Genomic DNA, 18,431 nt, shown 5'->3' with positions numbered 1-18,431 from the left:
ATTTTTTGAGAGTGGGAGGGGGGTTGATGACCACTGGGGGAGTAAGGGGAAGTCATCCCCGATTCCCTCCGGTGGTCATCTGGTCATTTAGGGCACATTTTTGTGGCTTGGTAAGGGATGCCCTTCTTTTTTCCATTATCGGTCAAGGATGTCCATGTGTTATGCACGCCCCAGTCCCGCCTTCGCTTTGCCTTTGACATGCCCCCATGAACTTTGGTCATCCCCGCGACGGAAAGCAGTTGAGGATGCCCAAAATTGGCTCTTGAGGTAACTTTCCAGTTCAGTATTTTGCCTTCATATTTTTTTTATTTCTAGTTCCTTGTGTCATATCTGTTGTGTCATGTGTTTTTTATGTGCGATCAAGGTGCAGTATTCTGCTAGTGTGTAGCATTTGCAGCCCTTTTTATTTATTTATTTATTTTTGTCACTAGGTAGTGTACTGGTGTTTTAGAGCCCGGTGTACTTACAGTGCTGCCTTTCCATGCATAAAGATGTAGCTCATCCTGTCCTTGGAATTAGTGCTGTTATGGTTTGGTAAGGTTATGAGTGGGTTTTTGCACAAGTTTGTGTATAGTGTTTTGCAGTGGAGAGATTGTGTGTTGGCCTTACTGAGGTGGCACCAAAATATCAGAAAGGGTGTAGAGCCTAAATTATGACACACTACCTCTTGAAGGATCTACATAGAGCTTATGCATTTCTAAGGTCTACACTGGCACGGTATGGGAAAGGGGGTCTGGAAATACTACTGGAGAGGAAGAGAAGGAAAGAAGGAAGGAAGGGAGAAAGAGCTGGCTTTTTTGCGAATAACCATAATGAATATGTATGAGATATGCAAATGATATGCTAATATGCCCTGCCCCATCCTTTCGCCCCCCCCCCCCCTCCGAATGAAACAGTTAAACTACGCCCATGACTTTTGTGGTGATAAACTTTCTTCTGTAGACAAAAATAGAGTTTGCATTGGGTGCAAGCAGGCTGCTGTGTGCTGAGGTTTGCAGAAGTAAGAGGCCACTTGTAACCCTTGATTGTGAATTACAGTGTAAAGCAGAACAATTGTACAAAAAGTTTGCAACACAACAATATAAACATCTCCACCCCTGAGTAAACAAAGGTGCCTTTAACTATGTGGCATACGGTATTTATCCATTGTTGGTTTAGGGAAGTAGGGGGAAGATGTCTGAGAGACATGGGGAGTGAAAACAAAGGCTGGAGAGAGGGCAGCAGGTGGTATAAAGCAGACCAGTCACCAGGAGGGCTGCTAACTCCTACCAGTGTCTCACCTGTACAACAGAGCATCAGGTTGAAATTCTACCAGGGGATGTCATGAGGGGATTCATTACTTTCCTACTGCTTCATCTGTTTTCTCCTTTCTTGCTCGTGTTAAGGCCTAGAAGGAAGGTGGCATTATTGTATCTGATCTGCTACAGAGGTAACATCTGTACATGTTGGAAAGAAAAATAGAAGATACTGGAGCCCATTATTAGAGCTGTGCTACCATCTGTGGTGCTCCTTTGAAAGCAAAAGAGATTTGATTCATAGCTCAAAGGCAAGCTGAAGTGGCTAAGTGTGCTTTTAGCTGCTCTGTATACAGTGATGATTTTTTTTTTTTAAATCCTTTTAGCACGTCTATGTACAGTGTGAAGTAAAAGTGTGTCTGTCTTGCTGTCTTACAGATCGCACTGAGAAGCACTCCACAATGCCAGACTCTCCTGTGGAAGTGAAAACACAAGCCAGGCTGACGCCTCCCACGATGCCACCTCCACCCACGACCCAAGGAGCTCCACGAACCAGCTCATTCACACCAACAACGTGTAATTGAACTTTTCATTTCTTTTTTAAAAGTGTCTTTAACACAAGTGATTCTTTTAGCTGCTTTTCGCATAATTATTATTTGAAAATTAAGTGATGGCGAGGCTTATAATGCTCGCTGCCGTTTTTCAATATTTATTTATTTGGATGTTCCTCACACCTTTTTGAGTAGTAGCTCAAGGTGAGTTACATTCAGGTACACTGGTATTTCCCTGTCTCTGGAGGGCTCACAAGCTATGAAGGTTGTTTACTAAAGCTTAGCTCAAGATACATGCAGCAGGGCCTATTTTATTCCTATGGGCCCTGCTTCAGATAACTTGAGCTAAGCTTTAGTAAACAATCCCCTAAGTTTGTATCTGAGGCAACGGAGGGTTAAGTGACTTGCCCAAGATCACAAGGAGTAGCAGTGGAATTTGAACTGGCCATTTCTGGATGTCAGGACTGGTGCTCTAACCACTAGGCTACAGTAAATGCAATGACAGTGTGTTTCTGTCTGTCCTCATGAAATCTGCTCGTTTTGGGGTGCATGTAGAAGTAGATGCTCAGAGCAGGCACATACTTTCCTTTTGAGAATAGTAGCATAACCCACTAGTATGTATGTATGTTTCTAGGCATGATTACTTATGCCAGCCATAGAGCTGGTGTGTGTGCATCAAACCCCCAATTCTATAAAACTCAGTAACAATTGTGTGTGAAAATTTGAGTGTGCGCCCAATTTGCATGAGCAATTAAATTGAATAATGAGATAATTAGCACCGATAATTGGCTTAACAACCAATTATTGGCACTAATTAGATTGAATTGGTATTTACTTGTGTAAATGTAAGTGCGGGATCTGTGCCTACATTTTACACACAACTTGAAAAAGGGGGCACAGAAATGGGAGGGTCATGGGAGGAACAGGTGTGTTCCTAACATTTACATGCGTTGTTATAGAATAAGGGTGGATACGTGCCTAAAGTTAGGCATGATTCCCAGGCATAAGTGCTATTCGCACCTAACTTTAAGCTCGGCTTATAGAATAGCATTTTTTCAGCATTTATTTTTTTTGCCACCATATATAGAATTCACTCCCAAGTGAAAGTGATACACACATAGCTTATAGCATTCTATAAATTGTGCATGTAAATGTGAACCCCATCCACACCACCTATGTATATGGATGGGGATCACATAGGTGGTGTGGATGGGGATCACATTTAAAATGTAAAATGCGTGCTATGTAAGATATGCATGTATTTACAGAATAGCACTTAGGCAGATATACAGCATGTATGTACTACTACTATCGTTTCTATAGCACTACTAGACATACGCAACACTGTACATAACCACATAACAAATGGTCCCTGCTCAACAGAGCTTCCCATCTCTTTAAGACAGACAAACAAGATAATATCTCCAAATAAGATATTGGAGAATGATTAAAATAACATGGGTACTGAAAGGTGAATAAAGGGTTAACAATTAAAAAAAGCCTCAAAAAGGTGGGCTTTCAGCCTACATTTGAATGGGGCCACAGAGTAGGAAAACATGCGGACTAGCATTCTGGTCATTTACACGCGTAACTGGTGTGTAAATGTTAGCATCTACTTTACAGAATTGTCCCTTTGTGTATCCTGCTGAACCACTGGTACAAAGCAACAAATGATAATATGAAAAAAGAAAACACGCTGCCTTCTACTGTTTCAGTCCATTGCAGCTGTCCCTTACATAGGTAATCCTGTGTCTAGACTCTTTAGTACATTTGCTCCTTTAAATCCTGCCAGTAGATTATGCAAAATTTTTTCCACTTAATTATGGTATGTAATGAAAGGATAACAGAACAGTTAATAGAACCTGTAGCTTGCTTTTTTCAGACCTTGAGTAATACAAAACATGGGATACCTTTTGACGTGACTGTTGTTTTTTTACAAATTGATATCGGGTGTAAATTTATACGGCATAAGTCATGGTCTCGGTGTCCCCGGTCATCAGATCGTGTATGCTGTTCTACTTGCATTCTCCAAAAGTCCAATTTATTCTGACAATAGCATGTTTCTTTCTAATCTTTTTTTCCTCCTTTACCACTTTTGTTTAATCATTCTCCTCATTTCTGATTCATCGCCAAGCTTTCAATCAAATGATATAATTGCTTTTATTGATGTATGTATCAAACCTGGAAGCCACATTCGATCAAGAATGTTCATAAAAGGTACATCTTCATATTAATTCTATAACTGATCTTGTGCCATGAGTCTAAATTTAGATAAAAATATGAGTGCTTGATGGTACGTAATCACAGCATCTCCATTCTTTCATTTGTTTCTTTACTGTTTCATAGTGATGGCAAATAAAGACCTGAACGGTCCATCCAGTCTGCCCAACAGTTACACTCATTACCAGTTCATGATTAAATGAGCAATAAACGTGATGATATATACTTGATCATGGCGTTTCTGGGACAATGACCCATCTCGGTTTTTATGTTCCAACTGCTGGTGTTGCTGTCAAAGCCCACTCCAGCCTAACCAAATTTGTCTTGTCATTTGTGGGACCCAGACTGTAAAAGTCTGCCCTGCACTGTCCTTGATCCAGCTACTGAAGTTGCCATTGATGCCCTTTCCAGCTCGTCCTAAACTGAATTGTCATATACAGAACACAGACCTACAAAGTCTGCCTGGCACCGGCCTTAGTTTCTCACAGCCAGAGTTGCCATATAAGTGCCACTTGCATATTCCCACACTTGCAGCCATTTAAGTATTTTCTTATACTATCCATTTTCTAATTAGAGATCCCTTGTGTTCATCCCACACCTCTTTGAATTCTGTCACCATTGTTGTCTCTACTACCTTCCACAGGAGGGCATTCCAGGCATCAACCACCCTCTGCGGGAAAAAGTATTTCCTGACATTACTTCTAAGTTTACCACCCTACAACCTCAGCTCGTGTCCTCTAGTTTTACTATTTCCCCTTCTCTGGAAGAGATTTGTTTGTATATTAATACCATTCAAGTATTTAAGTCAAGTATTTAAATGTCTGTATCATATCTCCCTTGTTCCTATTCTCCTCTAAGGTATACATGTTCAGGTCTTTCAGTCTCTTCTCATATGTCTTATGGCGTAGGCCCTATATCATTTTTGTTGCCTTCATCTGCACTGCTTCTAGTCTTTTTACATCCTTAGTAAGATACGATTTCAAAACTGAACTCAGTACTCCAGGTGAGGGGCATGAACACCTCTTTTCTTCTGCTGGTTATGCCTCTCTCGATGCAGCCTAGCATCCTTCTGGCTACGGCCACCACCTTGTACACTGTTTTGTCATTTTAAGATCCTCGTACACCATCACCCCAAGGTCCCTCTCCATGTGTATATCAACCTATCACCTTATAGGACATACAGTTCGTAAAAGAATTGGGCATGTGTAATTGATATGACCTTTTTAAATATTTTAATGGCAGAGAAAGAGGCAGCCTAGGGCTATGTTGATTGACAATTCTGCTGAAGCATACCTAGCTCACATATTTTTGGTTTTGCAAACTGGCTTAAAACCAATTCACATGAAAATATGATTTCTCTGAGCCAGCATGAACTTTTTTTTACCCTAATCTTAATAGAATTAAAATATGCTTGTTGGGTTAGTTTTCTTAATAGTGACATACTCAAATTTTCACAGCTAATCAGGTGGGAAGATGAAAGGAAAAAGTGATTGATTTCTCATGGTTTCAGATGTTTCCAGCAATATTAAGGCTGTTAGATATGAACATGTTACGTGGTTTATGGATCACTCTCATCCAGACCCATGAGCCAGATTGACAAGGAGCTGAACTGGAGTTGTTTCAGACTGAACAGCCAGAGTAACACAGCTCATGCTTTAATTTAAGTCAGACTTGAAGAGGGGTAGCTATGATGTGGCTAATCTAGAAGGACTGGCTCAAGAGGCTGTGGCACCCTGAGCCAACTTTTGATTTGTTCCCCTCGTGGGAGCCAGTCTTGCAGTGTGAACAATACAAATGTCAGGGATCATCATGCAAGAATGACCCCCCACACTGGAAAATACCTTTGTCATGTGGAATAACCAAAAACAGTACAAAAAAAAAAACAATGGAATTAAAACTAGTAACAGCCAAGTCAAACTAAATCCCACTAACTTTTAAATATTATTGAAATTAGGCACAAAAAAGCTTGACTGAAATATTTTAGAATTAGAATATTCAAAGTTGAAGAATGGAAGGAAACTATTTTTTTTTTCATAGCAGCAGTTCTGGCTTTCATCTTTTGACTTGGACATTGAAAGTGAAAGGATGAGAGCCAGAACTGCTCCCTCATACAGTAATAGTGAAATGTTGCCAGCGTCAAAACAAAGTCTGAATAGGTAATATGTTTAGGTTTATTTATTATTTGATATACCACCTTTACTTTAAATAGGTCAAAGCGGTTCACAAAACTAATTAAAAAATATATTAAAAGGAAGCAGAAAGGGAACTCCAGGCATAGATAGGATAGAAAGCAAACATACAAGAGCTCAATCATTCAAACTTATGCATTGGTAGTGCAGTCCAGGATCAAGTGAACTCAGGGTCACCCCACAGTCCACCAATCAATGGGAGCTATCTATACTTGCAGTTATGGTTCTGTGGCCATACGGATAAGCATTAAGTTTAACAAATCAGTGGAGATTTAAATAAAATCAAATAATTATGGGCCTCTTTTATCAAGCCGCTCTAGCGACTCCCGATGCGGTAATGCCGACAAAGCCAATTCACTTTGAATGGGCTCTAACAGTATTGCTCTACGGGAACCACTAGAGCAGCTTGATAAGAGGCCTATAATTGATGAATATGTTTCTCAAAGCAGAGAAACTTTTTGTAAAATTTCAAGATATTGGAAGGCTTTTTAATGACTTATGGTGCATGTTTTTTAAGAAGTTCGTATGAAATTTATTGATTTCCAGGCAGCAACTATCTAACCGATATTCAAAACTGTTCAACCAGCCAGGAACCAGTTAAATTGAGCGACATAGCTAGTTAGGTGTGGATATTCAGCACTAAACCGGCTATGTTTAGCGGTTAAATTAGGCCATGTAAATTGCAGGCCTATCTTTAACTGCGAAGCACTTAACCGGTTAGCGATGAATATTGGCTTGACCGGTTAAATTGTCATGGTCAAAATCCGGTCTGACTGCTGGCATCGGGCAGTCACTGCGCAGCCTGATGCCGGCTCAATATTGGGGGGGGGGGGGGGAGGTATGGATTTTGAGCTGCTGAGAAATTGATCCTTTTCCTTCCATGCTCCAATATTGAATATTTTAATTTCAGTAGAGATTCCTTGTGCCTAATTTTAATTGGGCCAAGAATTAATCTATTAATCTGGCAGTAGTCGGGTTTCTTTATGCTGAGTGCCACTAGCTAAATTATACTTGGATCAGTGGTGTAGCTAGGTGGGGCGCCAGGGGAGCGGTCGCTCCCCCAAATGGAGTTCTGCTGGCTCTGGCACCTAATTTCTTCACGTTTTGTTTCATTGAAAATGTGTGCCGGCGCAGGCAGAAGTCCGCTCTTGCGCCGCTTTCACTCCCCCTGCACCGCCAACCTGACTCCGCTACTGACCTGGATATTCAGTGCCAGCTCATATCTGGGTAGCAGCACTAAATATCTGGGCTGTCAGTTGTGCCTGGAAGTTATATAGGTATGACCAATATTTATGCCATATCTGTATAGTTAACAGAGTAAAGTTAGGACTGCCTTATATGCAGTCCAGCTTGCTTGGTTGACATTATTATTATTATTATTATTATTAGCAGCAGCATTTGTATAGCGCTACCAGACGCATGCAGCGCTGAACACCTGACATAGAGAGACAGTCCCTGCTCAATAGAGCTCACAATCTAAAATAATATAGACAGACTAGACAATTATGGGCGAGGGAAGTACTGGGTGAGAAGGAACAAGGGGGGAGGCAAATGAGTAGTGGCTAGGAGCCAAAAGCAGCAGTGAAAAGGTGGGTTTTCAGCATAGATTTGAAAACAGGTAGAGATGGATTGAATAGCACCGCTGCCCACATAACTCCCACCTCCTCCCTGACTCTGCTCGACAGCTGATATTTAGTGGCACAGTCCAATGAAGTGCTGCCGAGTATTGGTTCTTGTCCTAATCTGCCTAGTTTAAGAGGGCAGGAATCTTTCCTGTCCATGAAAACCACACTGAATATCAACCCTAATATATTTGAAGCAAAATGGGACTTAGCTTAATTTGGCCTTTGTATGATCACTTTATTTTTCCTGTTGGATTGGATTGTTTTTCTTGGCAGTCTCCTAAGTCCTTTTTCAGGCTCTCATTTCTATTTTCTGTTTCAACTCTCTCTGCCTTCTTCCCTTCCTCTTCTGTATCCGTTTCTAATGTTGAATCTTCTTTTTCATCTTTTCTTCATTTCTCTCCATCTGCCTTTTTATCTGCTTATTGCTGGATTTCATTCCTCATTGTCCCCCCTTCAGTCTTATTCTCCCTCTTTACCCCTCTCTCACTAGTTTTCCCATTTCCTTCTCTTACTTCCTTAGATTTCCCAATTCTCACTCCTCATTCCCCCCAGCATCCTCTTTCCTTTGTCCTTTACCTACTTTCTAGTCCCCCATTCCTTCCAATTGTACTTATCTCCTTCACAGCCTCCTCTAACTTCTGCCTTGTTCTTTCACCAGACCTAACTCCTTCCCTGTCACTCATCCACTCTCCATCTCCAGTTCCTTTTATTTTGTTGTGCCCCCTGTCCAGACTTCCATCCCCCCTTTTCCAATTTCTATTCTCTCTCACCAACATCAAATGCATGCCCTCTTCCTTTCTCCTCCCCTCTCTATAGCTCTCTGCCCCTTTCAACTGTCTCTCAATCCTCCCCCAAACCCCAGGTCCTTCAAATTGTCTCTCCTCCCCCAATTTTCTACACTGTCTCACAGCCTTAATGATATCGCTCACCTAAACACCTAGTCTGCTTGTAATTCTACCTGTTCAGTTTCTTAGTCTCCGCTGTCCCCCACCTAATCCCTAAGTCCCCTGTTTAACCCTACTGAATCCCTGAGTTCTCACTCACAATCTCACCCAAGCCTTGAATCACCACTCGCACTCCCAGATTTAGTGTCTGTCTTCATCTGGTCCCCCACCCAGTCCTCTGTCTATATTTTAGTGCCTGCTGTGCTGTATTCCTAAGTCTCTATTATCTGCTTTCCTGTCTCTTTCATTCCTTTCCTAATCATTCATTGCCCATTTCTTTTCCCTCATACCTATTTCTACCATTCTATAGCATCTGTCCATCTACATTCTTCTCCAATATTCACTGACCTTCCTGCTTTTCCCTCTGCTTATCCCAGTCTCCATTCATCTGCCCTTCCCTCCCCACTTTCCCCTTCATATGCCTTTTCTTGCCCTCTCAACACAGTATCTGTCCTCCAATCCCTTCTCCCAAGCACAGGCCTCAGCCCTAGCTCAAGCCCCCAACCGTAGCATCAAGATCAGTCGCCTCCTTTCAGCCCTATTCTTTTACCTGCCCCTAGCATTGCCATTAATCATGGATACAGTGATGAGAGTTTGTTCTTGACTCCAGCTGCAGTGCCATTGTTCAGCGTTGTCTGCCACCAGAAACAAAAAGTACCCTTTCTAGTATTTCAAATCATATGTGCTGACAACAGCAGAGGATGCTGAGGAATGGCACAGTGACGAGAGTGAAGAAACAAGCTCCCACCAAATCACAGAGTTAGGCTTTGGGTGCCCATAAACTTCAGTGCCCTGAGCCAGTACCTCACTAGTTCATCCCCTTATCCAGCCCTTTAATTTAGATTATACTAAACACTGCTCAGATCAGATGAAACTTTAATCAAATCTAAACTAGTTCTTTCATTGTTATATATTTTTGTAAACCCACATGTACTTGGATTAATGCTGAAAGTGGAACTGTGGGCATGGATTAGAATTGTAAATCTATGATGCCAGGTAGAATTCATCACTTGATCTTAAAATGTTCTCTGTTGTTTTCTTTGGCTATGGCTCAGCTTTGGTTGCAAAATACTACTACTACTACTACTTAACATTTCTAGAGCACTACTAGGGTTACGCAGCGCTGTACAAATTAACAAAGAAGGACGGTCCCTGCTTAAAGGAGCTTACAATCTAAAGGACGAAATGTCAACTTGGGGTAGTCTAGATTTCCTGAGTAGAGGTGTAGTGGTAGGACCAGGGTTGGTGCTGCAAAAGAAGCTTTGAAGACCACCATCAGGGATGGAAAAATCTTCTCTTTGCAGCCCCCTCCCCTACTCTGCCTGCCTTTGCCAGTGCATTCCACCTTCTACCTATTCTCTCTGTCACTAATGTTGACTTTTAGACCACCATATGCATGATCATGCCTTTTCTGTGCACAATCCTTTGTTGTTGTTGTTGTTGTTTTTTTTCAAAGCAGTGTCTCTGAAACACAGTGCTCAGAACTCAACTTATTAGCAGTCAAACCTATAACAGTTTGGATGTAAGCTTGAAAAGTGTGAGCCAGCATTTGTCTATAATCTCTACGGTATTGCACTCTCTATCAATATAATGCCGAAAGGGGAAACCCATAGTACTGGAGAAAGGGGCCCCCTGTGGAGTGTGAACATATACCTTGTACGGTCCTTATCCTCAGGTCCAAACTGCTGATGCCAACAGTGTTGTTGCTGATAACAGCTGGCTATTGGGTATTTCATTGTAGAGATAGGGATCATGTTTGGTGTTTTTTACAGCACTAGGTGGATACAAAATCTGTCATCCAGTTGTGCTGAATCCCTATTCTCCATCCTTCTGCTCCATTCATACCTTTGCATCCTAAATTCTTTCAAAATGCATCGCTGCTAGATTTTGGAGGTCCTGTAGCAAATGTCCCTTGGGAAAAGAATAGCACATGGATAAGGGCTGAGATGAAAGAAATTCAAGTTGACGGCTCATGAAAATGCCAAATGGAGGCCAGGTTGAAGAAGAGAGCAGCAAAGATGCACTGGAGTGGAAAATGTTTGGCACCTGAGTTGATCTGCCTGAGAGAGAGAGGGAAAAGCAAGCAGGACCTAGTTTAGTATTAAGGTGGAATAAAAAGAGAGAGAGAAAAGCAAGCATTATTAACTAGTTGTTGTGGAGGGGCATAATCAAATGGGTCGCCCAAGTTTTCCTGAGGGCGTCCTCGCAGGACATCCCTGCAAAGGGGCGGGGAAACCCATATTATCAAAACAAGATGGGCGTCCATCTTTCGTTTTGATAATACAGTCGGGGACGCCCAAATCTCAACTTTTAGATTGACCCAAATTCATGATCCTGCATTTTTTAGCCTTAAATATTTTATACTGCTTATCCCAGAAATAGTGGATTTTCCCCAAATCCATTTAATAATGGTCTATGGACTTTTCCTTTAGGAAGCCGTCCAAACCTTTTTTAAACTCTGCTAAGCTAACCGCCTTTACCACATTCTCTGGCAATGAATTCCAGAGTTTAATTACACGTTGAGTGAAGAAACATTTTCTTTGATTCGTTTTAAATTTACTACATTGTAGCTTCATCGCATGCCCCCTAGTCCTAGTATTTTTGGAAAGTGTAAACAGACATGTCACATCTACCCGTTCAACTCCACTCATTATTTTATAGACCTCTATCATATCTCCCCTCAGCCACTTTTTCTCCAAGCTGAAGAGCCCTAGCTGCTTTAGCCTTTCCTCATAGAGAAGTCGTCCCATCCCCTTTATCATTTTCGTCGCCTTTCTCTGCACCTTTGCTAATTGCACTATATCTTTTTTTGAGATGCGGCAACCAGAATTGAACACAATATTCGAGGTGCAGTCGCACCATGGAGCGATACAAGGGCATTATACCATCCTCATTTTTGTTTTCCATTCCTTTCCTAATAATACCTAATATTCTATTTGCTTTCTTAGCCGAAGCAGCACACTGAGCAGAAGGTTTCAGCGTATCATCAACGGCGACACCTAGATCCTTTTCTTGATCTGTGACTCCTAACATAAAACCTTGCAATGACATAGCTATAATTCGGGTTCTTCTTTCCCACATGCATCACTTTGCACTTGCTCACATTAAACGAGGAGGGATATGTGCCTAATGGGTGCATACATTTGCACTACATTTCACTGGTGCAAATGACCATGCCTAAGGATAGGCATGATTTCCGGGCATAAGCGCTGTTCTATAAACTGTTCCTAACTTTAAGTACAGCTTATAGAATAGTGGTTTTTTTTGGCACCATATATAGACTTACCCCCTCTCCCTGAATGATTTGTGATCTCAAAATGGACTATGGCATGTTCTGCGTGTCAAAGTAGATTTTTCTTAGTATCCCAGTGGTCATGAGGAGGTATAAAGTAAAAGGGAGGAAAAATACAATGGAGAACTAATACCAAAGGTATGGCACATTAAAGGGCCATTTTACTAAGCCATGTAGGTACCTACACATGCCCAATGCGCGTCAGTTCAGAGTTACTGCCCAGCTACCGCGTGGCCCGGGTGGTAATTTCATTTTGTATGTGCGTCCATTACGTGTGCTGGAAAAATTTTTTTATTTCACGGCGTGCAGGGGAAAACAGGCGGTAATCGTCATTCTATGGACATAGGCCATTACCTCCCAGTTAATGCATGAAAACTTACCCCTAAGTCAATGGTTTGCAGGAAGGTTTCAGGACCAAAATGGATGCGCACAAATTATTATTTTGCCGCACATTCATTTCCCCCCTCCCAAAAGGCCTTTTTTGCAGGTGCGCTGAAAAATGGACCTACTCATGTCCAATACACACGTCTACACCAGCACAGGCCATTTTTCAGCACACCTTAGTAAAAGGACCCGTAAGAGTACAGTTCAAATGCATTCCAGAGAGAACTGGAATTCAGTGTGACATGATCTTATCTGGTAGCTTTAGAGAGAAGTCTTCATACACTGAATAGTCAGATTAGTCTACAATCTCCTAACAGAGGCCGGTCTCAAATTACGGTAAAGAGAACTGCAGTAGACCAGATGGTTACACACTAGGGTGGTCTTTTACAAAGCGTCAGTAAGCCCAATGCGGGCTTACCGCTTGCTAAACCAGAACTACCGCTGGTCCAACGCAGCCGCTGGCAGTAGTTCTGGCTGAAGCGTGCTCCATTTCTGGTGCTCCGGAATATTTTTTCTTTAGCACGGCGCTAACCCGGTGCACTGCCCTGTTACCCCTGGGTTACCGTGGAAGCCTTTACTGCCACCTCAATGAGAGGCGGTAAGTGCTACTCCACCACATGACCATGTTTTAAGGGTTATCTTACTGTGTGGCCATTTTTTTTTTGGGGGGGGGGTGCATTTTACCCACTTCGGTAAATAGGGCCCTGGTGTGTGGTAAAAATAGCCCTTGTCGCTACTGCTGGGCCCTTTTTCCTGCAGCTTAGTAAAAAGACCCTAAAATATCTTCTAATCCAATAACATAGTTTATAGCACAAATCTGATGTAAGGGAAAAAAAGGAGAGCACCAGAGGAGAATTCTGCCTACCAAAAGAAAGGTATGAATTCAAGTGAACACCAACAATGATTACATAGTCTTTGAATGTGATATCAGTACCCCAAATTACTGGAGCAATAATAGGAGCTTAGGTTGTTGTTGTTGTTGTTGTTGTTGTTTTTGTAATATATATAGAGAGCTATATAGCATCTCATGCTTGTGGATTAAACTTCAATTTGTGCTTATCTGAGAGTAGTGACGTCAAGGGAAGAGTTAGCACAATTAAGATGTAAAATCCCTGGGCTGAAGTAGGCTAAGATCTAGATATCACCAACATGAAATACTAAATGACACCAAAACTCTGAATAAATATAAAAAGTGGGGTGATGAAAAGGTTAAAGAACAGGTGCCAGGATAAATCCCTGGGGCATCCCAGAGATGAGGAAACAGATATTTGAAGATAGATCTTTCCAGATTATCTGGAAAGATCTATCTTCCAAGTAGGGTTTAAACCACCTGAGAACTGAGCCCCAATTCCCAGATTAATCAGTCAGTGGAACAGAAAATCATAATTCAGGTCAAGAGTGGTGCTAAGATGAGGAGAAGCAATATCACTGCCTTATTTTGTTCACTAAGGCCACAAAAGAAGTCTCAGTGCAGTGACCAAAACACAAATATCTTATCCAAGAATACAGTCAGTTTTTCCATAAAATGTCCTACAGTACTGGTGAAATAATACAGTAAAATGTTTCAGGATTGAGTTGACCTGGCACCTCAGTGGAGATGCTGCATAATGTTACACAAAGGGATCTCAGTTTGATAACCAGTCCAGGTATTTGTTCACTGAGAGGTCCTTTTACTAAGCCGTGTAAGCATCTATGCGCGCCCAACGCACGCCAAAATGGAGTTACCGCCCGACTACTGTGTGGCTCTTGCAGTAATTTCATTTTTGGCGCGCGTCCGATACGTGCATCTGAAAAATATTTTTTCTTTTCAGGCACGTGTAATGGACGCATGCCAAGTGGCATTTGGCACGCATAGGTCATTATCACCCAGTTATCGTGTGAGACTTTACTGCTAGGTCAATGGCTGGCAGTAAGGTCTCAGACCCAAAATGGATGCGTGGCAATTTTCATTTTGCTATACGTCCATTTTTGACAAAATTTTTTTTAAAAAGGCCTTTTTTACAGGCGTGCTAAAAAATAGATCGGCGCGTGCCCAAAACCCGCGCCTACACTACCACAAGCCATTTTTTAGTGTGCCTTTGTAAAAGGACCCCAGAGTTGGCTAGAGCTGTAAATGACGCAAAGACAAAGTCCACAGCCCTTAGTGACCACACCATGGTGACATTAAGAGGATAATTTTAGAACTGGGCACCTAGTTTAAGGCAGTCAAAGTTCATCTGTTAAAAGAAGTAGATGTTTACTTTTCTAAAATGTAACCATCTTTGGAAATACATGACTAAAGGAGTGGATCTATTCTGAACTTTAATGTTCGATTTCTTAACAATGATTTTAAGCAGGAACATGTTTGAACTTCTGTAACCTTTTTATCAGTGGTGTAGCCAGACCTCAATGTGAGGGGGGTCCAGTGCCCAAAGTGGGGAGGGGGCACATTTTGGCCCACCTCCCTGCTGCTTCCCTCCGCTACCTCACATATCTTGGCTGGCGGGGGTCCCTAACCCCTACCAGCTGAAGCATTTGTCCAGCGCTGGTCTCCGCCACATTGCCTGCCCTGCTCTTCCCCTCACATTGCGTGCATGCTTATTTTAGTGAAACTGAGCATGTGTGACACTTCGCTAAAATGAACATGCACGTGACGTGAGGAGAAGAGCAGGGCAGGCAATGCGGCAGAGAGCCGGAGACCAGCGCTGGACAAATGGGGGGGTTGGGGACCCCCTCCAGCCAAACCAGGGGCCCCAGAGTCAATTTGGGAGGCCCAGGATCCCATGCCCCCCTACCCCATAGCTACGACACTGCTTTTTATTATTCACATAAAAGGATGAGGTTTGGACTGTTTGCTTTAATAGAATTCATTAAAACCTCATTTTTTGTTTCTGGTGACTTTAGTCATGTTTTTCCAGAGGCAGTCATAAATACTAGCTAGTGTAAGAGGTCAAAAATGCACCTTAAATTTAAGACATTTAAGCCCTAGAACTGGTATAAATGAGTATGCTTACATTTTGCAGATATGCTTGTGACATATATTATTTAAAATCAATATCTGCCCATGCATGCTACATACGGAAATATGCACCATGATCACAAGTTACATACTTTTATGCTGGATGGTATTTCACAAGAGGTAGTTTCTTGGTGCCTAAAAATAGTCTCCTAATGGGTAGATATAGGTCCTATGTCTTCAGAGTTCCTGCTGCTGTAGCTATTGTGCACAGCACGTGGATGAGGATGGTCAGTGCAATGACTGTACTAAAATCAGTTAGGAGTAGATATAAATAGCAGGAGATCTCCCCAGACAGTTATGAATGGAATGTTAATGATGCCAGAGCCCAACCCATTGTTCTTTCTAAGCTAAGTGGGAGTCCTCCATCTACAGCCCTCCCAATGGGAGGGGGGAGGTACTGTTTCACTATCACATTTTCAATAGTGAGGAACAGGCAAATTCTGCAGAAGTTCAGGGAACCTGTCTGTCCCTAGAGATTGAAAACACAATATGGAAATACCACCCCTACTGGTAGCAATGCAATTGGAGGACACCTGCTCAGCTTGGAGGGAAAAGTGGCCCAACCTCTGGCTTTTATTGAGTTGAAAGTTCAAAGGAGAAAAAAAAAAAAAAACCTTACAAGTAAAAAAAAATAAGTTACAGGGAGTACATTTTTGATTTGGACATTAGTAGACAATTCTGATCTTCTCAATTTACAAGTTGAGCTTACTTTGGTATTATGGAAAGGGATTGCCTACCAGCTAAACAACAAGAATGAAACAAAAGATATAAATATATTTTATATGCACTGACAAAACAGAAAGGAACCCAGTGGGAACTGTTCAGAAATAAATTATCTTTATCCCTATGTTTTTATTTCAAAATTTTTAAATATTTGGCCAGTGGAAGTGAGCATTTTGTTGACCGCCACCGGTATATTCCTGGATATTCATTTTTGACAGCCAACTCACTTTTAAACCTCAGATTAATTCCTTCATCCGCTCAGCCTTTTTTGCTTTACACTGTGTCTGTTCTCTCCATTTTCTACCATCTCACCTGGTTCATTCTCTTCTACTAGTCCTTGTCATTACTCATCTTGATTACCGCAACTCACTATGGGGTCCTTTGATTAAGGTGTGCTGAAAAATGGGCTGTGCTAGTGTAGGTGTGTGTTTTGGGTGCATGCAGATCCATTTTTCAGAGCGCCTGTAATAAAGGCCTTTAAAAATTTTTTGCCCAAAATGGACATGCGGCAAAATAAAAATTGGCGCGCATCCATTTTGGGTCTGAGACCTTACCGCCACCCATTGACTTAACGGTAAGGTCTCACGTGGTAACAATGCAGTAATCATCTAAACGCGTAGAATGATGATTACCGCCCGGTTTCTGCCACGTGCAGGAAAATAAAAATTATTTTCCTGCGCTTAGCAGATGCGCGTAAAAAATGAAATTATCACCTGGGCCAGGCAGTAGCCAGGTGGTAACTCCAAATTGACATGCGTTGGGAATACTTAGGTGCCTACGCACTTTTTAAAAGGGTCCCTATATGCTGGGCTTCCTCTCCAATCCATCAATCACCTCCAACTGGTTCAGTCTGCTACTGTTAAACTCCTTCACTGTGCTAATTGTTTTGACCATGTTATACCTCTTCTGTTCTCTAAACACTGGCTTCCCATTTCTTACTGAAATAAGTACAAAATTCTTGACCTGGTCTTCAGGGCCGTTATCCATCTGTACCAGCCTATATCAATAATCTCTGAAAGCCTCTTTTATCAAACTATGCTAGCGGTTCCCTTGCAGCAATGCCAACAGAGCCCTTTCAAAATGAATGGACTTTGTCGGCATTATCGCACCGGAAGCCACTAGCGCAGCTTGATAAAAGAGGCCCTTAATTCCCTATTCTCCCGGGCGAACACTTCACTCCATTAACATTCCGTTAGCACTTCCTTCTCTCTTTTCTCTTCATCTCATCATTTCCTGCAAAACAGCCTTCAGCTATTTAGGCCCCAAACTCTCTTCTCTCCTTGCTCAAGTCTGAACCCTCCCTTCGCAAATTCAGATCTTCTCTCAAACCTTCTTTTTTCGTGAGGCTTTAAATCTCTCCCCCTCTTGAGGCCTATTATTCTCTTACCTCCTTTCTTTACCCATCCACTCTCTCCCCTCTTTATTTTATTTTGTTTTTTAAATTAATTTAATTATTGTTATTGTTGTATACTGCATAGATACCATCGATGCATACATTGCGTATATCAAGCACTGTAAATAAATATTCAATGCCAGGCCATGTCCAGGCTTAAGCAATGAATATCTGGTTTATGTGATACCGGCTGAGTCGATATTCAGAACTTAAATGGCCATGGGTTGCTGCATAAAGACAGTCCATAAATCAATACTAAATGGACTTGGGAAAAATCCACAATTCCAGGAATAACATGTATAGAATGTTTATACGTTTGGGAAGCTCGCCAGGTGCCCTTGGCCTGGATTGGCCGCTGTCGTGGACAGGATGCTGGGCTCGATGGACCCTTGTTCTTTCCCAGTGTGGCATTACTTATGTACTTATGACTGCGTTTTATTATATCCCAGTTATGCGATTCCCTGGCTGGTTAAAGCTGAATATTGGCACTTAACCAACCAAGGGGCCCTTTTACAAAGGCGCACAGTTGCTTATGTGCGTCCAATGTGCGTCGATTTGTCACTGCCGCCCAGCTACAGCATACCCCAGGTGGTAATTCCATTTTTGACGGGTGCCCAAAACACGAGGTAGGAAATGCCTTTTTTTCCAGGCACGCTGATTTGGGTGCGTGTTTTGGATGCGCATCCAAAACACGCACCTAAAACAGCACAGGACACTTTTTGGCACCCCTTAGTAAAAGGGCCCCCCAAGTGCTGACTTTACCCTCATAACACCCCCCAAAATAACAAGTTTACATTTAGAAAATTAGCAGATAGTACTGAACAAGTGATTTCACCGGTCAGCAGCTGTGTCTGGCCAGTTAAGTCATTTTGAATAT

At 42.0% G+C, this 18,431-nt stretch overlaps 1 protein-coding gene across 2 annotated transcripts in view; it reads left to right on the top strand.

Annotated features, from left to right (window-relative positions):
- Nucleotides 1–18,431, top strand: part of RUNX1T1 (RUNX1 partner transcriptional co-repressor 1) — a 423,772-nt gene that overhangs the window by 205,115 nt on the left and 200,226 nt on the right. For both annotated transcript variants that reach the window (XM_030216468.1, XM_030216459.1), the window contains exon 2: nt 1,674–1,811. In XM_030216468.1, the coding sequence (XP_030072328.1) occupies nt 1,674–1,811 (138 nt within the window). The remainder of the gene's footprint in view (nt 1–1,673; nt 1,812–18,431) is intronic.

The sequence above is a fragment of the Microcaecilia unicolor genome, chromosome 1, assembly GCF_901765095.1.
Source record: "Microcaecilia unicolor chromosome 1, aMicUni1.1, whole genome shotgun sequence".
NCBI lineage: Eukaryota > Metazoa > Chordata > Amphibia > Gymnophiona > Siphonopidae > Microcaecilia > Microcaecilia unicolor.
The sequence above is the reverse complement of the archived record's forward strand: the minus strand, read 5'-3'. Positions and strand labels throughout refer to the sequence as shown.